This window comes from Argiope bruennichi, chromosome 8, assembly GCF_947563725.1.
Source record: "Argiope bruennichi chromosome 8, qqArgBrue1.1, whole genome shotgun sequence".
Taxonomy (NCBI): domain Eukaryota; kingdom Metazoa; phylum Arthropoda; class Arachnida; order Araneae; family Araneidae; genus Argiope; species Argiope bruennichi.
Window position 1 is genome coordinate 103888015 of NC_079158.1, and position 24390 is coordinate 103912404.

Sequence of the window (24390 nt, forward strand, 5' to 3'; positions counted from 1 at the left end):
AAAACGCCAAATAATTAAATTCAAATTTGGATAGAAACAAGATAGTGTTAGAAATATGATAAATTCGTTTTTATACGTGCTATTAGTATTCTAGACTCACAGCGTTTGTAAATCAGTTAGAGAATATTTATTTTTCCCAAGAGGTTTTATGTACAGAAATCCTCTTTTTTCAGATAATTGCTGATTCAATGGAGACACTTCTCCTGTTACCTATCGAATAATAATTCGATAATTTCTTATTAAAATCGCCATCTAAAGAATATTCTCGTCTCACAGCGACACAAATTAGTTAGAGAATATTTATTTTTCAAAAGGTTTTTTTTTTTTTTTTTTGCAAAAAAATTTAACTGTTCATTTATTGGAGACATTTCTGCTGTTACCTATCAACTAATAAACTGATAATTCTATAATTTCTTATTAAAATCACCATCTGACGAATATTCTCGACTGACAGTATGTGCAAATCAGTTAGAGAATATTTATTTTCCAAGTGGGTTTATCCAAAGAGAGTTAATTGCTCATTTATTGGAGACATTTCTGCTGTTACCTATCAACTAAAAAAACTAATTCCATAAATTGTTTTTAAATTCACAATCTGTTGAATATTCTCGACTGACAGCATGCGCATAGTTATTCATTTATTGGAGACATTTCTGCTGTTACCTATCAACTAATAAACTGATAATTCTATAATTTCTTATTAAAATCCCCATCTGACGAATATTCTCGACTGACAGTATGTGCAAATCAGTTAGAGAATATTTATTTTCCAAGTGGGTTTATTCACAGAGAGTTAATTACTCATTTATTGGAGACATTTCTGCTGTTACCTATCAACTAAAAAAACTAATTCCATAAATTGTTTTTAAATTCACAATCTGTTGAATATTCTCGACTGACAGCATGCGCATAGTTATTCATTTATTGGAGACATTTCTGCTGTTGCCTATCAACTAATAAACTGATAATTCTATAATTTCTTATTAAAATCACCATCTGACGAATATTCTCGACTGACAGTATGTGCAAATCAGTTAGAGAATATTTATTTTCCAAGTGGGTTCATCCAAAGAGAGTTAATTGCTCATTTATTGGAGACATTTCTGCTGTTACCTATCAACTAAAAAAACTAATTCCATAAATTGTTTTTAAATTCACAATCTGTTGAATATTCTCGACTGACAGCATGCGCATAGTTATTCATTTATTGGAGACATTTTTGCTGTTACCTATCAACTAATAAGCTGACATTCTATAATTTCTTATTAAAATCCCCATCTGACGAATATTCTCGACTGACAGCATTTGCAAATCAGAGAATATTTATTTTCCAAGAGGTTTTATGCAGTGACAGTTAATTGCTCATTTATTGGAGTCACTTCTGCTGCTACATATCAACTAATCAACAGATAATATTATAATTTCTTATTAAAATCACAATCTAAAGAATTCGAAGAAATTATCTATGCACAATAATTTTTTCTAGTTTCCTAACCAGACTAAATAATTGGGTTGGTAAATTTTCGATTTCATGATAAGTATCTTTATTAAACCTATCGCCAACAATCTCGATATGCTGAATAAATGAGACGAGTTCTTCAAAATATTCACATAAAACCTATTCTACACATTGAGCTGTTTTTGTCAAAAGAATAATAATAATTCTATATGACAATTAATGGAAAAAACATAAAAATAGCAGAATAATTCTTCTTACACTGGCATTGTGTGGTAGTTGTTGTTGATGCCGATTTATGTGACAGCTTGTGTTCTTTGTTCACCATTTTTTCCATAGCTGCGATGGGACATCCTGAGAGACTAAAAATCAATCGAAGTATTATAAAGAGGCATAATAATGAATGAAGAAGATATTCCGAACAAAGAAAGAAGCATATTTCCAAACTGTGTGAATTTATTTACCTTCTGTGAGAATTTCTGCTGCTATTTACATGGCCTTTTCCTGTGCAACCTGGAGTTGGGCACCTGCAAAAGACAAAGAAACAAAACTTTTAGTGATAATTTTAATACTATTTGTGAAAAATAGATACTAGAGCGTAATAAAAATATCTAATGTTTCATATTTATAATACACTTTAATTAGAAATTTAAATGTATAATTAAAATAAACAAACTTACTTTAATATTGTCTCGTGCATAGCAAGAACTGAAATGAAAGAATACGGTATCTTATATGGATGATATTAAAAGCACAATAAATTAAATAAAAAGAGATCAATATAAAATCAAACTGATAAAAGCATTGATAAGATTAAATTGGGATTATAATCATCCGCATATAATAAATATGTTTTAAATTGTGCTTTGCAATGTAAAACTACTATATCTGTTTGAAAAATGGAACTTCTTTGAATTTTTGCCAAATTTAATTTGGTTTCATTCACCTATTCAATTTTGGTTGCATTATAGTAGAAGTGAAATGAAACTTTTTACTCAGAATTTATTTAGAAATCTTTTATTTTAATTCATTAATTTTCAATAAATTAGGATTAAAATATTATAAATTTTTCTATATGTATAAACATTTGTATTTGGGTATTCCGGAAGCACTAATTTTTTATTCACTGACTTTCATCCTTATCTTCTTTCAAATCATCCAAAAATGATAGGCGTGTCATCCTCAAATCCACGGCAGCATTCAATATCTTAGTACCATCACTTTTTTTTCACTGAGCTTCGCAAAACTCTCTAAAATTCCAAAGGAACAATTTCTTACCAATTTCATTCCAAATATAGGTTTCCACAATTGGATATTATTAAAAAATCGCGTCTTTATTACCAAAATGGGCATAGATTGGAAAAAACAGAATTTTCATTCAAAAAGTTTTATAAAATATTTTTTATTTTTAAAAATCATGCAAAATTCAAAATTAACTTTCATGATATTGATCAGAAACAATATTTCTCTTTAAAAAATCGTCAACTCCAAGAACATTACATATATGCATGCAATAAAACATTTTCTTCTCTGTGATTTTCGCTTCAGGTTCCTTCTTTGTTTTGACACATTAAGATCTTTCATTTAGCTGGTTTATTTTTGTAAATTTCTTTAAAATGTATAACCAGTAAAAGAAATTCAATAATGTATTCCATATAAGTCGGGTTTCTATTTTTTCACTTTGCTTTTATTGGTACACATTATGCGTTATTTTCGAGAAATAATATAATGATTCGTAAATCACGAACTTGGTATACATGAAATAAATTGCAAATTCCAATTTATTATCTTGAATTCACTACAAAAACATTAAAATTAATTTTATATTATGTTATTCAGTGAAACATATCATATTATCCTCAAATATTTGAAGTATTCCATGTTTGAAATAAGGCTATCCGTTTTAAACTGTATATTAAAACCTGCAACTGAAATAATTGCTTGAATCCCTATTTCGGATGATACTCTTACTCGTGTAGGGGTATCATTTATTACTAAAGAAAGTCATATAACCTCTTAGGGAAGGGCAAGGTTCTATTTTGCTTATTTACAAAGGGTATTCAAGTGAAAAGGTACGAAACGACACTGTGGGTATAAATGAAGACTGTATTCAAAGTATACACCATAGGCCCGAGCACAACAATCCCATTGATTAACGAGCGGAAGGGTTCCTTGTTCCCAGAATTCATGACGAGACACAGTCCTTCATAGTGTTCTTGAGTTCACCGCCCAAGGTTCGCTACTTGTTGAATTCCTCTAGCACAGAAGAACCATTAACTCCGATGTGTACTGTGAGACACTCCGAAGACTAAAGAGGTCAATCAAGAACAAAAAACCGGGGCTAATCATGGAGGGTGTGGTTCTGCTCCTTGATAACGCGCGTCTACACGTTTCCAGGATCACACACGCGTAACTGGCCAAGTTCAAGAGGGAGCAGATGGACAATCCGCCCTACAGCCCGGACATATCGCCCTGCTATTATTTTCCTGTATTTAGTCCCCTGAAAAAACATCTGAAAGGGCCGGCGTCCTGGCATAGGGGTAGCGTGTCTTCCCCGTGGTCTGGGCGTCCCGGTTTGGGCATGGTTATTCTTCCGTTGTTCTATCTGTGAGATGTGTGAATGTGCCCTCCTGTAAAAAAGGGTTGTGAAAGCGAATGAGTGATGCGTGAGTAGCAAAGTCGCACTCTTGGCCCTAGTTGGCGCTACTATAAAAACAAGAGACGCTCCCCCTCTGCCTTAAATCGCTGTCTTCACAACAGCGGGCTTGTCCGTGGCAAGTGCCATAAGAAACAACAACAACAACATCATCTGAAAGGGAAGCGTTTCATCTCGGACGGAGAACTGAAGAACGCTGCGAAGGACTGGGTCTCGTCACGGCCACTGGAATTCTGGGAACAAGAGATCTTTCGGTTCGTTAATCAATGAGATCATTGTGCTCACGCCTATGGTATATACTTTGAATAAAGTCTTCATTTATATTCACAGTGCCGTTTCGTAACTTTTCATTTGAACACACCTTGCATTACAATCTAGAATCTAACATTACAGACATTTTTTCATTAGTTTTATTTAAAGTATTCAATACCATTTATTCGTCGAACGTAGCATTAAAACAAAACTTGAATGAAACCATGAGATTAGACATCGATTTGTCGAAATTAAGACTTATTGAAATCATGACCAAGACCAACGAATTATAGTGAATTTAAAATCTGAATTTAGTAATCAAGTATGCGGGACTTCCACGGCATCTGAAGTTAAATCTAATTAGGTTAAAAATTATTTGCAATTCCACCTAAATTTTAGACTGTATTTGCCTTAAATGCTCTATTTATAAATCTAGTCTTCAAAGACCTCCATTGTTCTTCTGATAAATGAAGTTCTATAATTTTTTAAAATTCAATTTTTATGAAATAATGAATAAGAATATATACAACACTGAAATTTGAAAAGAACATCTGAAAATTTCAATAGAAGCCCATAGTTTCGGCCACCAATATGATATCAAGATTAACTTTTTTTCAGAAAAAAAATAACTAGAAATTGTGCAATAATTAACAACAAGAATGAATTAAAAAGAAAAGGACATTAGCTCTGTTATGTGCAGTAATTAATACTAAGAATGAATAAACAGGAAAAGAGAATATTAGCTCAGTTATTAAGCAGAAAATCTCTGCAGATGGGAAAACATGCTTTATTCGATAGTGCGAGATGAAGAAAGAACAAGATAAACTTACTTTCTGGAGTAATTTTATCTTTCCTTGGACAGCCAGATAAGCTAAGATCGAGGAAAAAAGAGAGAAGAATGAAGTTAGCCGGTAGTTAATTGCAGTTAGTAGAAAAAAGAGGAAGTAGGGGGCTCTTATTCATCTCTTACCTCCTATGATGCGAGTAGAGGCCAGTTGAATGACCAATTCCATTGCAACCAGGAGTTGGACATTTGCTATCTGTAACAAGACAAAAAGTCATTCCTTTACCACAGGCAGCAAAACCAATATTTATCTAACGAAACTAATTTCGCATGTAAAATGGATAATTATCCTTTTTCAGCAGTGGATTCGATGCAATTTCAGAGGACAAACAGAAAGTCCGAATTGTTGATTAGATCCATGGATCACAGAGCATCTTTTTGAAAGAAAAAAATTCAAAGTAAAATGATGGCAGATGATACCGATGACTCAGATGCACTGTTGCATCTATTATAGGAGACTGTATTGTGGATGAATTCCAATCTCTGCGAATAATTTAACACATTGTAAAAGGTAACAGATGGAGCAAAAAATTTTCTTCAGAAGGAAAAAAAAGAAAGCTATTTTGGAGAGATAATAATAATTACAACTTCTAATTCGCCGAAATGCAGATGAGTGATTAATTTAAAAGCAAGAGCACCGTAGTTCCTTGTGCACCAAAATAAAAATTGTCGAGGCAGTCATCAGCATACAAAGTGACATGACACTCACAAACATTTAAACAAATATTTTGGAGAAAAAAAATTCGATGTAAAATGATGTCAGATGCTAGATGGTATACTCTTACACTTATCATGGGAGATTGTAAAGTTACATGAATGAACTCTGTTCTCCATGAGTAGTCTAACTCATTGTAAAGATATGATGAAGCAGAAAATTGTTTCGGAAGAAAGAACAAAAGAATGCTATCTTAGAAAGATATTAACAATCACAGATCCTAATTTGTCGAAATGTGATTAATTTAAAAGCCAGAGCATCGTAGTTCCTTGTGTACCAAAATTAAAATTGTCGAGTGCGTCATCAACAAACAAAGCGACACGATACTCATATGAGTTTAAATAAATATTAAGATGCACTTTATATTTTGTTATATTAAATCATTTAACTCATTAACTTACACCTAGTCTGATAAAAATTCAGAAGCCGTTGAAAATGATTTTTAAAAATTTTTTATGTTACGAAATAAATATACGATTTTTTAAATACTTCAAATAAAAAAAAATGCTTGGAAATTTTAATAATATACATTTATTTTATTGTTCCATGTTGATACAAAAAGTAAAATGAAACAGCGATATGCCAATTTTTTCAGGCTGTTATTAAAATTCACTATATATTTGTAAAGAGACATTTTTTTTTTTTAAAATTTTTACTTGCTACTTCTCTTCAGTTATTTGGTTATTGGCATACTAAGTCACTTAAATTTCGTTTGTGTCATTATACGTTTTCATGTATGTCTGTATTTCATGCCAACTTGTATTATTGGATTTTTTTAATAAAGAAATAATCTTTTGACATTTTATAACTTAATAATTAGTTATTGATTGATTTTTATTAAATTCTTATTGAACCTCAGTTACGTCATTCGGTAGTAAATTTGAAAAAAAAAATCGGTTTTAAGATTCGCTAATATTTATAGCAAAAATTATGATACGAATCAAAGAGCACGAAGAAAAAAATAATAAAAATAAAAAAAAGTTTTTAAAAACATGCTTTTATAAAAATGCTAAAAGCAGAAAATAAACTATATTAGTAAAGATGTAGGATACAAAACAAAACTATTAAAGATTAAGTGTTATTATCTTTATTGTTGTGAAATTAAACTACACTGAATAACATAAAAAGGAAAATTCTTATATATTCTTTAAAATTTAGAAAATATTAAAAATCTGATTTAAATTCCAAATTACTTAAGTATTTCTGTATGCGATTTTCGCTTTTAACGTTTTGTTTTGTCAGCCATATTAAAAACAAATTTGTCTATTTTTTGATACACTAACAAAAGTACGTTACATTTTTTTTGCTTAATATTAAAATTTTAAATTTTTTACAATACAAACTCAATTTTGCATTTTTTACAAGCTTTTATTGCACATTTTTAAATTATACTCATTCAAATGATTGCTAAATTGTTCGTAGGTAATTTTATAATTTATGTTTGAATTTATTTCAAACCCAAATTATAAAATTGCCTCCGTTTTGGAGAGTTAATCGTTAAAAATTATTCTAAGCTTGTCTAAATGTTCACTGAATCTCATTGAAGTGGGGTCATCATACCTTTTAAGGAGCCATCTGAATGGCTGCCCATGGAAATGTCGTCGCCCATTGCTTCTATGCAACCCGCATTCATCATCAAAGAGGAGCAGGTGTTGTCTTCTTGAGAACTCGTGGGCCTGAAACGAAAAAAAAAAAAAAAAAAAAAAAAGAATGCAGGTGGAATGGGAAATGATAAAAAGTCAATATACTTGGACCTTATTTATCTCTAGTAGCACATAGGTATTGTACAAGATTGTACGATGTTCTGTATGATATTGTTGAATATTAAATGAATAATATAATATTGTGCAACAGGATGTGCTACCTGGGCTTCACAACTTAGTAGACATTATAGTTTATTTAACCAGTTTTTAACTTTTACCTCTTATTGAATGATTGATTTCAATGTATTTATGATAAACTAATTTCCTTTATGAAATAAAATTTCTTTCGAGTTTAAATTTCAATATTATTTACAATATTACACCTGGAAAATATACTGGTAAAATGAGAAATGCTGAATTGTTGAATTTTATATCTGATTTGTTTATAGAACAGTCGACGCCCGCATTTAATAATTTATTAAATTTAGCTCATGCAAATTATCTTTTCCAATTCATTTCGATCCATTAATTTCTGAAAGAAACAGTAACTTCTTGGAGTTTTAAATTTCAGCGCTGCGTTCAGTTTTATATATATTTTTTGATAGTTATAGTTGTAAACAGTTTCTAATATGCTGCAAGTTGAATACAATAAATACCATTTTTATGAAGATAATTATTTTATTTCTTGATTCACCATATTCTAAAAGAAATTCCATTAAGTTTTCAGATTTAAATTTGATATAAATTATTTCCCAAACCAATATTATTTCCATTAGTAATAAACTGAACTTTTATACAATTAAATATTAATTACGCCTGTGCGAATTCTGTTTGCATTCAAATATATTCAACACGCAATAAAAATTATATTAATTAATATATTTGGCAAATAAAAGTTTTTCGTTGCAATTCCTAATTATTTCCGTAATTATAGCCGGAGGAAATAATACTGATTAGGAGATAATTTAGATCAAATTTAAGTCTGCAAACTTACTGAGTTTCTTTTGATTAATCGCATTAGCTTTAATTAGGATATTTTGGTAAATGAGTAAATTAATATCTTCTGAATAAATTGCAAACATAAGCTTAGAAGAATAATCACGATGCCATTTACCTTTAAGATACTTATTTAGTAAAGAATTGATTAATCATAAATTTAGAGCCATAGAAATCTGAGTCTTCGTATGCGATATTTTATTTTTACGGGAAGTTTCTTTTGATACGAAGATTAATTAAAATGTATCTCTACTAGAATCAATTGATGAATTTAATAAAGAAATTATTCGATAGTTTAATGCCTTATAATTCATTGATTTATCTCTATTATTTGGCAACCGAGAATATTAGATTAGGATTTTGATATTGATTTTGACTTGGGGTTTCTTTAATCGTTCTTTGGATTTCTTTCAATGAAGGCGGAGGATTGTCTGGCAAAAGCATGTTGGAGACAGCTGCGTGAAAATATAAAAAGAATGTAAGAAGATTACACGAATAATAGACAGATTATTATTTCTGTCTATTATTCGTGGGCATGGGTATATATGTAAAAAAAAAAGGTATGGGTATATATGTATTATTTCTCTGAAAGAAAAGCAGTTGGATTTAGGGCAACTAAATTCGGTACAGATTTTCTTTGGATGATGGTAAAGCGCTCAATGCCATGATTGCTTCGAAATTTTAGTTAATTAAAAATTAAATGGAACTACGTTGTTTCTTGGAGAGGACTTATTATTCGTGTAATAACTTATGTTATTGCGCGAAAACAATTTTAATGCTATCGGAAACTTATGAAAATTATCTTTTCAATGATTTCAGCTTAGTTGTGGTGTGTCATTTTTTCATTAATATGGAGAATTTTCAAAAACACTTTAAAGTAAAATTCGTAATAATTTTTTTAAAATTTAGTGCTTAAATTAAAATGAAATTTTCTAAGTATTCTATATTAACTTTTAAAAACTAAAACACAGACTTACTGTTCGTTATTTGAATATTTTCTGACGATTTTGTAATTAGAAACAAGGTTAAGGTAAATCCCAATATAGTCTTTTTTTGGTAAATATCTTTGTACATATTTGCAACATAATATATCTTATCTATGAAATATTTAATAAATTATAAACACGATTCATCATACAGCTGCAATGTCGATCGTTGTTACTTAAATTTCTTTATTTTTATTAGCATTTTTCAGTCTCGACAATGTGCTGAGGAATCAGTTACAATCCATTATTTTCATTTTAACTTCAAAGTTCATAGTTTAGGCAAGAAAGCTGTCATATCGATTTCATTGAGACCAAGAAAATTCTGTTTATTATTTCTGATGAATCAAGTGGCATTGGATTGCTTTTTTGTGATCTTCTTTCACCTTCGATTGCAACAAGTGCTCTGCTTAGTAATGATACAAACAGAACATGAAGCTCCTGATTATTGCTGTGCTCTTTTTAGGGAATGTTATGTGTTTTTAGTATTTTCTCACATTTTATCTCCTTTATTTGTAAAGCTAGCGCATCTTCACAATGAGCTGAATAAAGGCAATACATTATAATTGTTTGGTTTATCCATATGGTAAAATACGGCTTATACACAGGATGTGCTCTAACAGTCTTCCCCTTTTTGTATAGTTCTTAAGTCTTGCAACCGGCTAAAAAATAGATATAAAAGCTGTCGTTATTTTTGTGTCCATTCATACTGTTGTTGAAAATTTCGGAGTTTTCTTTGATATGTTTTTTTTCCTTCATTCAAAATGGGAGAATTTCCGATGAATTAGACAAAAGCAACATAAATCCCGTCATTATTGTTGCGTTCTGCCATTTGCATATTATGTTTTCTAAAAATCTCTCCTTTACTGTCACCGAACCTGCTTCTTTAAAACCAGTAGAATATAATTTGAAGGCCGCGATTATTTTTTGGTTCATCCAGTAAAAATTAAGAACTAAGATTATTTTTCTGAAATTTTTTTCTCCTTCCGTCGCACTGAGGTGCTTCAGAAGAACCAGAAAGAAGAAATGTAAATCCCATCTTTATTGTAGAGTTCTTTTATCCACATATTATGAGCTCGAGGGACGTTTTACTTTTTCTGACACTGTTTTCTTCATTCGTAACGGTATGGTGTATTTACAACGAATAATTAAAACTTGAAACTCACCAATATTTTTTAGTGAATCTATCTAATTAATAGTAAATTTCCACATTAAAATATCATGGATCAAGGCACATGTAGGCTGTGACAGGATTGAAGCGGCGGACAAACTAGCCAAAACAGCGGCTAGTGCTAATCAAGATCGAAATATAAAGAAGCTTTCAAGATGTCATCTGAAGAACATCCTCCAAACCAAGATGATGACAAAAGGAATGGGAAGAAGGCGAAACAGACCGGTACCCATTCAGCATAATACCAAAAAATTTTCTCCACGCGGCCAACTGCGGATGTCCTATTCTTCACTGAGCACGGCCCATTCCCGACATACCTACACAGATTTCATCTGGCCAACTCTCCTTGCTGTAGCTGTGGGGAGATAGGATCCCCAATTCACGATGCCACTGACTGCTTACTGACTCTCTTATGGCACATGTGAAAGCCAGAAGCAAGTTTCGAGGAAGAATGGTATAGGAGAGTTGCACCGAATACCTTTTCATGCCGCAAGATTCACGCTATAGAAAATCATAAATACCAAGACCTTTTCAAGACAACACAATATCTAAGACCAAAATGTCACCATTCAAAATCAGTCTCAATTATTCCGTCATAACTGTAATACCCTACAGAACCAATGAATCACGTTATCACAATAGAAATTAAAACCACATTACCCAGACGGATGCTACAGATTGTTGATTTTACAATGTTTGTTTATATATTAATACAAGTTATATAGATGTTTACAATGCTATTTATCAATTTTTAATTTTTTTCCCTTTTCAGTTAGTAATTTCATTTCTGTGTAAGTTCAACCCATTGTCATCATTTGTCTTTGGGTATTCTTGCTCCCTTCAGTTAGTTATTACTTCCCCAACACATTAAATACAGCCGTGTAGGATTTCACCCCGATGAGATTCTCTCTGGAGATTCCTGGATGGTTTGTCGTTTCTTTCTTTCTTTTCTCCTCTTTTTTAAATTTCACCCTGTGCTGCTGGAACACCAACTGGTTAGATAATTCAGTGTTATAGGTATCGGGGGCACAGGAAAGCGCTATGTTACGTTATCTAGCTAATAAAATCTTTTAAACACGATGCTTTCTAAAAAAAATCGAAATTCGGAGTACAATGAGTAGAATATAGTTCGTAAGAAGTCTGCCTTATAATTCCAAACGATGTCGATCCCCAAAACAATACTTGCTTTCCAAAGGTATATTGTCAGTACACATCTAAGAGAGTATATATATATATATATATTGTATACAAGCGATTTAATGAAATTCATAATTTTTTTCTCGTTACAAAAAATTGCATTTTAAATTAGAAGAATTCCTTAGCTAGTTTTCCCTTCTCCTTTGACTTAGTCATTTTTAGCTGCTTTATAACGATTAAAAGTATCATATCATAAAATATTCTTCCTTTATACAATTTAAAAAATTATGCCTCCTTTTTTTTATTATAATCTTTGCTTCTCTATACTATTATATCTTTCATGTTACCTTATTTAGCTAAAACTGCATGCAGTAAGTACACTCCCGAGTATCCGGCCGAAGGATATCCTGGCCGAAGAGCAGGGTGGATAATAAAAATGAGGATGAGCCGGAATTCTATGAACTCATTTCTTTGCCCACCAATACCAGAAAACAAAGTTTTTATACCAAAACTCACTGTTATAAACCAGATACTCGGGATTGTTCTGTATTCGATCAAATAAATTCTAATCATATCATATGCCTTCATATCTTCTTCATTTATGCTGTTGTAGTTAATATTTTTGAAATTTCCCTCTCAAAATACCTTATACATCAGACGATTGTGCTGAATTATTAAGAAGATATTCGAGAAAATTTTCGAATGTCTATATATCAAATAAGGTACAGAAGAGAAACCTTTAAATTTTTCGGATATAAATTAGAATTAGGATAACTCACTGTTATAAACCAGATACTCGGGATTGTTCTGTATTCGATCAAATAAATTCTAATCATATCATATGTCTTCATATCTTCTTCATTTATGCTGTTGTAGTTAATACTTTTGAAATTTCCCTCTCAAAATACCTTATACATCAGACGATTGTGCTGAATTATTAAGAAGATATTCGAGAAAATTTTCGAATGTCTATATATCAAATAAGGTACAGAAGAGAAACCTTTAAATTTTTCGGATATAAATTAGAATTAGGATAACTCACTGTTATAAACCAGATACTCGGGATTGTTCTGTATTCGATCAAATAAATTCTAATCATATCATATGCCTTCATATCTTCTTCATTTATGCTGTTGTAGTTAATACTTTTGAAATTTCCCTCTCAAAATACCTTATACATCAGGCGATTGTGCTGAATTATTAAGAAGATATTCGAGAAAATTTTCGAATGTCTATATATCAAATAAGCTACAGAAGAAAAACCTTTAAATTTTTCGGATATATATTAGAATTAGGATAGAATTTTATCTGTTTCATTTCCTTTCAGATTAACATTAGTAATACTTGACAAATTTATTCTTTGCATTAATATTTTGAAATTTAAAATTATACTATGCAAACTTACCCTAGGTGAGATTCTGAATCTTTAGTGGCTTCATCACCTCCTTCGTCTATCACCAAAGGGTTGTCATCGTCCGGTAGAGGCAGTAGGTGGTCTTCATACGTCAGGGGTCGATCCTCCAACATACTGAAACGACGAGGCGTGCTACTGGTGGCTGCAAAGCAAAAGAACCGAAACCACTTTTTATTTATTTCCCGTTTTAAGCGAATTGAAAAAAGTTCTTCCTTATGCGAAAAATAGGTATTAATCATATTGTGAGCAAATGCTCTAACTAAGTAAATATAAATATATTGTTTTACAAAGATAGAAATGAATGTTGTTTTTATGATAATACCATCAGTTGAATAAAAGGATAGAGTCCTGAAAAATTGCCTATTACAAATTTTAAAGGAAGATCAGACATACAAAAACAAGTCATTTTTACTATCGAAAATGCGATCACAAACGCAAAAGGCGACCGCTTCTGGGATTTTTTTTCAGTGAGTTAAGTAAAAGAAGAGGACAACACAACACAGGTTCAATGGAATACAAATTACTTTTAGAATGGCAATACAATGACATATAACTGCATAACATTAGAATAACAATATTAGAAGTGTGTATAGCTTCAAAAGGCAAGTCCCTTGAACGATTTCTTTATATACTCCAGAAGTTTATTTAGCCGATATTACATCTTTCTTGTACATTATGCCATGCAATATTCGATAATAATACAATGCAATTTCATAATAATATTAAAAGACATTATGCAGCCTGATATATGTAATGGCAAGAAAGGAGAAATATCATCAACGGCACATAGGAATTTATATTCCACGGTATCTATACTGTGCATTCTTTTTACTCTCTCGTATACATATTATGGAGAAAGTATGGCAATCGTCAAAAAATTCGAACTCGAGACTGACGAACCTGCACGTTTTAGACCACTCAAAAGGTTCAAAAAGCACATTTTTGGAAAATGTCCCATCTCCCTGTCTATGATAAAAATAATTTGGATTTTACACCAAATTATAAAAATAAATTGGATTTTACACCAAATTTTCAGATTTTTATCGAATTTTGAGTAAACTCTATTCCAAGGAAGTCCATCTGTCCGATTGTTTGGATATAAGTTAACACGGTAAGTACAAACCGAAGAGAGCTAGATAAATAAAATTCGGTACACAAATTTAACATGTATAGTGTAGATAGATACCTGTCAAATTTTCAGTTAAATCCAACAATGGCTTGACTACCTGTTGAACAGTACTTTCAGAAACAAGTAAACGCTATCATTCGCTATCAAATATATCAAATTTAGTATGGAATTTTATGACTACAAATGCAGTTTTGTATCAAATATTTGTTTCAATCGGTTGAAAATAACGCATCTAAACACAAATTCGGTTTTCCTATTCTACTAATCGTATATCAGGGCTTAATCGCCGAGGATGACACGATAGATTCAATAAAATTGCTAAAGTCATGCTAAAGTTAATATTTCGTAACTAGTGTCGCCAATGCCATGTGAGTCGTTTTCTGGCACGCATAATTTATTAGACTGTATAAGAAAGTTTCGAGGAACACTCCCGCTGGTCTTTACTAAATTCACTGGCAAATGTATCTTCGTAAGCAGAAACGTTTTATGTTTGCAATACCAACTCAGTAGTAGAATCGGCTTGTTTTTATATGCCTCTTATAAATTTGTAAATTTGAAAACCTTGAATAAGCTTTGCAGTTGCTCCTTGGGACTACCTACAACAGTTATCCTCTGATGTCAAGAACTAGCCAAATGACTTTCATATGCTAACTTCCAGTTACCCAGTTATAATGTTTCTCCGATGATATATATTTTTTGTATGAAACTATAGTAATACTTTATGTCACCTGCTATTACTTATTTTCTACGTAATATATGTCAGGTGTGCTGAATTAATTTAATTTAGGAATCCAATAGGCATTCCGTTGGAGGAAAAGAAGACATTATATCATAGTTTAGTGAAAAACAGTCTGAGGTTTCTCATATGTATCTGAAATCATGTGAACCTACTCTATAACATGATAATACTTCAATAAAATGTTTTCTTACAGGTTCATCTAAAAAGATCTAACTTTATAGAATAACAGTGGAAACAAATACAATTGCATTAATGGTTTAAACATATGAGTTGACATTTTTGAAAAGCAAATTTTAAGAATAGCCACCAATTACTACTTTTCATGGAAAGCGAACAAAGTAGTTTGGACTTGAGGACTTTAGATGACGAGGTATAGAACTGAAAATTGTATAAAAGAGCATCTTTTAAACGTAAAACTGACTGAGTTCCTGAGGTAGAAAAATTCTGAAAGCTGAAAAACGTATCGATTTGAGTAGACAATATAATAGATATTTGTTTAGATTTGAGTAGACAATATAATTTAATAGACATTTGAAATTTAATTAAATAGCTCTAAAATAAATAGAAACACGCCGTTCAATAAATTAAAAAAATTAAATAAATAAATATATATATATTGCAAAAATAGAATTTATATTAGTTATTCGTTACATTTTTTTCTTCATACATTTTTTTACATTAATAAATCATTTCACTTTGACAAAAAGTTCATGCCTGAATATAAATAGCACGGGTAGTTTGCAAGAAAGACTTCCTATATAAAGATCGCAACAGAAAGATAAATGCTGTTTATGAGCCTTATGAATCTTCTTTTACTGAAATTAAAAATAAATGAGACAATTCTGAAAAAATGAGCGCAGTATGATTCCAATATCTGTATCGCTCTTAATTCCAATTATCTATATCATATTTAGGAAAAAATAAATAAATAAACAAGCAAAATAATCCCCCTAGTACAGTCTGCGAAATAACACTATTTGAAAAATATATTTAAGCAATGGCAATTTAATTCATGTAATAAATGTAAAATATGTATACGGCATCGTTTTTATTATCATTAAATTAATATGATATAAATATCCTTTTTTCCTCCGTGAATCGTCTATGAAGTAACCTTCTTTTATTTGTATCGCATTTATCTGGATAGTTAGAGTTCTACTGCATTCGCAAATTCCGAATTTCTGAAATAGTTTTATGAAGAGTTAATGCAAATCGATGTTTCATTAGTAGGAAATTTATTATTAAAACTGATTCATGTGCGAGGGAATTTTTTTAATTTTCTTTAACATTTGAATAGATAAACAAGAGAAAAAAAAATCTAGAATTCCAAAATAAAAATTGGCTTTATAGAACAGATTGAAAATTTAAAATCATTTCCCTGACTACATTTAAAATTTAGGAAAGCTCATATGAAGTAGAAAATATCGACCGTTCTGTGAGTTAGAAATTTAAAATGAATTTAAAAGAAAAAGAATAGAAAATAATCTTAGTTGAATTTATAAGAAGATGCAAATTAGTAAAAAAGGAATTCTGAGATTAAATGCAATAAATTATGCATGTAATTTGTGAGTAAAGAAAACCAAGAATTACCTTTGAGCCGAGGGGGAAAAATCCCTCACAAAATGTGATCAATACTTTGCAAGGAAATAAATGATAAAATAAATATTTGATTGCTCCGAAAAACCAATTTGTAATTAAAAAATGAATAATTAAAAGGCGACGAAAGGATAAATTAATGTGTAATGAAATGCCATGAAATTAATAAGGTGAGCAAACAAAGTTTGGTTTACATTCTTGGGGAAAAAAGAACGTAAGAGATATTTTATGATAAACGTGATTGGCTTTTTCAATCATACATGATATAATAAAGTGGAATCTTAAAAAAACAAATCTGATTTTAAATTGGGATATTAATAAAAAAACAAAACAAAATTATATAAAGGTAATATAATATAAAAGTATTACGTATTTATTTTGCAATGATTATAAGATAGTTAAGGGTTTACTATTTATTTTATAGTAATGTAAAGTTAGATCAAGCTAAAAGAAAAAAAAATCATTAAAAGCATGATTGATTGATAAGAAAATAGAATGAACAGACTTAATTAATAAGAAAGAAAAAACAATTTGGAAAATAAAGTGGGAAAATATCCATTTAAGTTAATTTGAATGTAACAATAATTTAGTAATTATAGTGTGCCTGGAAAGGGAGTGAAAAATTTAAAAGTAGATAAAAACTAGTGAGAGTGGTTTCCGCAAAATTTTCTCGCATTTTCTTTAATAAATATGTCATTCCAGAGAACGTCTTGCATGGTACTGGTGTACGATAATTACGAAATGACAACTTTTGGCGTAAATTTAGCATTTTTACTGAATCTATTGTGTAATTTTTGGTAGATTTTATTTTGGTGATTAATCCGAAAATTGAATTTGTGCTTTAGACACGTGTTTCTCAACCGATTGAAATAAAGATTTGACAGAAAACTGCACTTGTAGTCACAAAATCCCATATCAGATTGGATATATTCAAATGATTGCTTTTTGAATTATTACGCCTACATGTTTTTGAAAGTATAGATAGACAGACAATCAACCCTTTGCTTAATTTTATTCAAAATTTGATAGATGTATGCATGAATCTATCTTTCCTGTATATAAAATGCTTCAAGTTTTTCCGCGTGGGTAATTTTTCTAATTAAAAGGGTAATTCTTTGCTTCACAAATTTTTTTTAGAAAGGAAATGAAAGATAAATATCTCGATCCAGTTTTGATACATTCGTTGATAAATAATTTATAGATACTTGCCTTGCAACTTAAAAAAAATAAACTTTATAAATTTTTGTATTGGAAGAATTTTAAAGAACTGAATTCAAAGCATCCTATATCAATCAAGTAATGCAGGTAATAGACAAGTAACTCATAAGACATACATAAATGCAAGTAACAAAAAATTTAGAACAAGAAAGTAAGAGAGAAATCCTTTAATGAGCACCCATATAAGCACAAAAAGTTAGTAAAAAAAGAAAACCAAAGAACATGTATTTAAATATTTTGTTTATAAATATTTATCTTTCAAGAATAGAAAGATAAGAAAAAAAATTATGCACGGTGATTTCAATGTTTAAAATGCGCTGATATAAAAGCAAATTAAGATATAGAGAGAAAATATAAAAGCGAGAAGAAACGATTTAATAGAGAGTAAATTATGAAGAAAAGGAAATCAAAATAGTAACCTCTAAAAGGAAATGAGATAAATGATTTAAAAAAGGGAAACCGTGGGAAAAAAACCGAGCACAGAAGATATAAAAAGAGAGAATTATTAGTGAAGTAAAGGAAAAAAAATGTTTGGGAATATAAAAATATAAATTTGATTTGAAAGTATGGAAATTTCATAATATAAACCTTATAATGAAATTAAAGACAAAAGAAAAAAAAGAAAAGAGCATTCTCAATTAAAACGAAAGAAAAGGACATGAAAAGATAAAAGAAATATGAAAGATTCAGAGGAAAAGAAAGAATTATAAAAGAAAACTCTAAAAATTAGACCACTTCATAATTGAAAGCAGGCGACGGGAGTGTAGAATATAAATATAACATTAAAAGCACTGAAAAAAAGCTGGAGATAAAATGAAAGTAATAAATGAGGAAACAAATAATAAAGATAAAGACGGCAAAAGAGAAGAGATAAATGTTGAGATGAGAAAGAAACATTAAACATTATTTCATTGCAGTAGAAAAGAAGAAATTGAAGATACAGAGAAAAGATAGAGTTGAAGCAGAAAGACAGAAAAAAGAGAAAGGAAAGAACATGATTGTGAGAGTTAGCTAAACAGAGTGCGAAAACGAAAGCACAGCACAAGCATTTACAGAGAAAAAAACTAGATAGAGCTAGAGTTACAAAGAGAAAGGTAGAGAAAACAATTGCAGAGAAAATGGATAAAATAGAAATTGAGTAAATAAGGAAGGAAAAATGAACGAAAACAGCAAGGGAGAAAACAAAAAAAAATAGACAAAGATAACAGCAAGAAACAAGTTGTAGAGAGTATAGATAAAATAGAAAGAGAAAAATTGACGAGGATAAATATAGAAAAAAAAAGGGGGAAACAACTAAAGATAATTAATGAAAATAACTGCAGAGAATATAAATTAAACAGAAAATGTGTAAAAGAAAGAAAAATAAAGGAGTTGAGAAAAGAAAGTGAAGAAAGTTAGAGTTATGGAAAAAAGAGTAAAAAAAACCAAAGAACAAGTTTTAATGCAATAATTAGCAAATAAAGAGAGGGAAATGAACGAAGATAGCAAGTAAGAAAACAAAAGCTAGTAAAAATAACTGTAGAGAGTATAGATAAAATAGAAACTGAGTAAATTGAGTAAAGAAAAAAATGACAAAGGTGGGAAAAAAGGAGCAAACAACTAAAAAAATTAACGCAAAGAATATAGATTAAACAGAAATTGAGTAGGTAAAAGAAAGAAAAAAATAACGAAGTTGAGATAAGGAATGAAGAAAGTTAGAGTTCTAGAGAAAAAGATTTACATTTTGGAAATAAACAGCAACAGTAAAAAAATGCAGATAAAGAAGAAAACGTTAAGAAAATATAAGGATGACAGAAGTAGGTTAAAAAAACAAATTACGGAAAAAAAGAAGAAAAAATGGAACAAAAAGAATAAAACATTGAGAGAGAAAATGGAGAAAAACTGAGTATTAAGAGTCAGAGAAAATTGTTAAAGGACCATAAAGAGATAAAGAAGGGGAAACATTAAGTAAACCGAAGTGCATAAAGCATTTGCGGAGAATTTAAAATTAGATAGAGATAGAACTAGAACTCAAAGAGAAAGCAAAGATGACAGCTAGAAAAAATAATTCTAGATAGTATAGATAAAACAGAAATTGAGTAAATAAGGAGAGAAAAATGAACGAAAACAGCAAGGGGGAGAATAAAAGATAGAGAAAAATGACAGCTAGAAAAATATAGCCGTAGAGAGTATAGATGAAATCGAAATTGAGTAAATAGAAAAAGAAAAATTGACAAGGATAAAGAGAAAGAGAAAAAGAGGAGAAAACAACTTAAGATAACTAAGAAAATAACCGCAAAGAATATAGATTAAACAGAAAATGAATAAGCAAAAGAAAGAACAAAATAACGAATGTGAGAAAAGAAACGGAAGAAAGTTAGAGTTCTAGGAGAAAAACGAGAAATAAATAAAATGGCGAATAAAATTCTCAAAGAGAGAAACGGATGAATCAGAGAACATTTTTGATATAAACAACAACAACAACAAAAAGCAGATAAAGGAGACAGCATTAAGAAAATATAAAGATGACAGAAGTAAGTTAAAAAACAAAAACAAATTATGAAAAAAAAAAAAAAGAACATTGAAAGAAACGGTGAAAAACTGAGCATTAAGCATCAGAGAAAACTACTAAAAGACCATAAAGAGATAAAGGAGGGAAAACATTAAGAAAGCCGAAGATGAATAAAAGAGTGCAAGAGAAACAGGGAGAGAAAACAGAGAAAAGATGCGAAAGAGGAAGCTTTCCTTACCGTGCGTCGCGGAGGGTGACATGGCCGACACCTGCGTGCTTTCGGACGAGGTGAAGTCAGTGTTGGTGGAAGTTGTGGAAACTTCTCTCACTCCCTCGACCAATAGCAGCTCTTCCTCCTCCTCCTCTTGCTGGGGGGGAAAGGAGTCCCCCACTGCTACGTCCACGGCCGTCGGCTTCCCCCCTTGACTACCGCTGGGGGGAGGGGAGGATGCAGGAGAGGAAAGAGGAGAGGGGGAGCGGGAAGCTGAGGATCTGGAAGGGGAGGAAGCCGGCGAGGGTGAGGAATCTGCGGAATTGTACTTGTCCTCTTCCTCCGGCGAGCACTGCGGAGACAAATGGAGAATTAATAGGTGTTTGGCGGGAAATCAGCAGGCGTATCATCTGTTGTAAATCATACTTTGTGGATGTGAAAATCGGGGAGGATACATTATGATTAAGCTACAAAAATTCGTGATTAGACCGCCGCTTTGTTGCGAACATCAAGGTTTTGCGAAAGAAAGTGAATTTTCATTATTAACTGTTACTGAAAATTAATATTTTTTAAAGCAAATACAAATAATATGATGTATAATAACTTGTTTAAAAAAAATAAATTCCTGCAACGAGTGAATATGAAAATAAAATTACTACCAGAAATTTTGTTATTTGCATTTTTTTCTTTCTTAATAAAAGTGCTTAAAATGATATCAAATATTGCCTATTGTAGACATTTCAAAAGCTAGGTAAACATCATAAACGGCGTTAAATATTTCTTTTTTGAAAATTAATGAAAAATTAATAAAATATTGGATTCAAACCACTTTATAATTAGAACTTTTGCACATATTTTCAATCATGGAAAGAAAACATCTAACCCTATAGATTTATTGTAATCGTCATCATCAACAACTTTTTTCAGATTAGAATTTTTAGATTAGAATTCTTTAGGTTGCAGTTGTTTAGAAATATTCATCCTTTAATACCAATTCTTATTTGAAAATTTATATCATTGTTTTATTCTATTAAATATCCACACTGAAACATGCTGAAATATTCACCAGACGATTATGAGCATAAGCAAAAATATTAGATGAAAGTTTTCGATATTTTTCTTCCTGTATTACAAAATTGACATTTTTTTAAATACAAGAATTTTTTATCATCCCAAAATCTCACAAATACTATAACGTTTGTCCCAAAGTTTTTAACTCGACCTGAGTTTTTTTTTAATAAAAGCCGGTACATCGGACCAAACGTTTGACAAAGAACTTTTTTATTCTGGAGAAATCATTAAAAGAGAAAATATCTTTTCAATAGATAAAGGCAACTTCAATAACAACACAAAATTTTTATTTATTTTCATAGCATTCATTTTCATGATTGCTTTCAAATGTCTTAAACATCGCTCCGAAAAAATAATAATGAATTTTAAATCTTAAACTTACTCTAACAGCATAGCTTAGAAGCTTAGTGCATTTAGTACTTATGTTTTAGATGTTGGGACAAACTACATAAAGATATTTTTAAATTCTTTAATTCCTAATATAGAAAATTAATAATTAAATTATTTAGTTTTTGTAATTAATAATTATTAATACGAAACATAATAGCATTAGTTAATTCTTTGTTGTTGATTTTATCTTTAAAAGCAAAAGTTGTATCAAACTATGTGCAAACAAAGGTGAAAGAGATCCAAGTTGTTAAATTTTGTAAAATTCAGGGAAATCAGGAAAAATGTGAAGTTCCTGAATTTTAAAAATATTTCACAGTCTGGTTTGAAAATGTTTGAAAATGGGCATATAAATTTTTCGCAAGTTTGAAGAAAAACTTACTGGTGCGATTAATAACTTTCAATTATAAAAAGTATTATCACTTGCCAAATCAGGGATTATTAATTCACTTTGGGTTAATTTGGGAAGTAGAAAATGTTAAGAAAATAATTTTCGAAGAAGGAAAAATGGTAGTATAGAAAAGATGCCAAATGTTAAAAGAACATCAACTCTACGGGTGTCTTTGCTTTTTTTTTTATATATGATATTGCCAAAATAAAGCTAAGTCTCTAAGAAAAATTGAAAATTTTGCTTTTTTGAGATCTAGTTAACTTAGAGTTATTTATATTTGACTATGCTATCATTTATGTTTGATACTTTTGATGAAAGTAGAATGGTGATATAAAGAACTTACCATTACAATATACTGTCGAAGAATTTACAGACTCAAATAAACTTAGACATGAAATTTTTTTTGGTAACTATAATTTTTTTTAAAACGTTAAATGTGATTTAAATCATATTTAATTATTTCCGAAACTCAAACATTAACAGGGACCAAAAAATGAATGTTTTATGGAAAAAAATCTATTTTTGCATGATTGTGGTTCATTGAATTCGTTAATGCAATGGCTGTTTTGGCATGAATTTTGCGATAATTCTTGTTTTTAATGAAGATTTTCGACAAATTTTATGCAAATACTTACCGGTCTTCGATAGCAGATCACTTCCTGCGTCAGAGGTTGAGTTCCGAAAGAGGCGGCTAGAATATTGGCGCATTCAGCTTCAATCTTCAAAAGGTTCTCCATATCATATTCTTTCGTAGGTTTCGATTCTTCCTTGGAAGGACCTGTAGTGCAAAGAATATACTGATGATTCTCTTAGTCAAAGGCGTCAAAGACTAGCATGGGCCAGAAAAAAACTTTTTTTGAAAATTGATCTTAATAAATCAAAAATTATCCATTCAGCTTTCTCTTATATTATTTTTGACATATTGTAACAAAGAAAATACAGTAATATTACGACTTCTGCTAGCCCAGTATGGCACAAACATAGAAATGTGGCTTCATTTCCTGTTTCGTATCAAATATTTGCTATTTTACACAATGATATAAATGCCAATTCTTTCAACTCAAAAATTAACTGTTTTTATTTTATTTTATTTGAGAGCACCACTTTTACTGATAGTTGGTTATAATTTATTTCTGTGGTTGGTAACCTTTATTTAGTTGAGTTGCTTTGAATCGCGCTACTTGTTGAAGTTTTAAATATAACTGAAATTTTGATAAATTGCATACTTTTCATTTACATGTTGTGAATTTTATTCTAAGTGATGCAATTTTTTATTAGATTTATTGTTTTTTATTAGGCTTACTATTAGATTCCTAAATTGATAATGAAACCAAGCTTTATCTTTATTTTATATTTGTTTGGTGATTTGTGTAATCGCCGCCTTGATTTTTTTTTGTTTTAGGCATTTTGTGTATTGTTTTTATATCGTATTCTGCATTGTTTCCAGTATATAAAAAATATTTAATATGCAACAATTGAAAGTTTAAATGCTCTTCAAGTTGTGACCGAGGATATTTCATTGGCCTTTCTTATTCTTAGAGTCTACTTGAAGAGACATATGTGTCAAACTCTTCATATTGAGTTGGTTGTCACTTGGCATTAAAGAAAATGCAAATCTTAGAGAAAAACAAATAACGGAAATAAAAAAGTAGCATTTCTTTGCCAAAATGAGCCCAAACGAACGCCAGAAACTGAAGAAATTGCTAATGTAATCGAGGAAATGGACAATTTTGAGGTACAAATACAAATGACAGCTGATAATGATGATGTTAGAGAATTATTAGCTAATAATAGCAAATCTGACAAATGACTTTATGTCGATGCATGAATAAACCGTTACTATAAAAATCGGCAACTCGAAGCTAGATAGATTCGAAAGACAAACGACAA

General features: G+C 30.2%; 1 protein-coding gene across 3 annotated transcripts in view; it reads right to left on the reverse strand.

Moving 5' to 3' along the window:
- Window positions 1-24390, reverse strand: part of LOC129981726 (myelin transcription factor 1-like protein) — a 145308-nt gene that overhangs the window by 45491 nt on the left and 75427 nt on the right. For 2 of the 3 annotated variants that reach the window (XM_056092683.1, XM_056092682.1), the window contains exons 9-17: window positions 23136-23278; window positions 20679-21003; window positions 13259-13409; window positions 7484-7599; window positions 5335-5404; window positions 5195-5235; window positions 2137-2164; window positions 1921-1983; window positions 1718-1818 (exon numbers count right to left, since the gene is read on the reverse strand). In XM_056092683.1, coding sequence (XP_055948658.1) covers window positions 1718-1818; window positions 1921-1983; window positions 2137-2164; window positions 5195-5235; window positions 5335-5404; window positions 7484-7599; window positions 13259-13409; window positions 20679-21003; window positions 23136-23278 — 1038 coding nt within the window. The remainder of the gene's footprint in view (window positions 1-1717; window positions 1819-1920; window positions 1984-2136; window positions 2165-5194; window positions 5236-5334; window positions 5405-7483; window positions 7600-13258; window positions 13410-20678; window positions 21004-23135; window positions 23279-24390) is intronic. The other variant, XM_056092684.1, reaches the window with a different exon arrangement.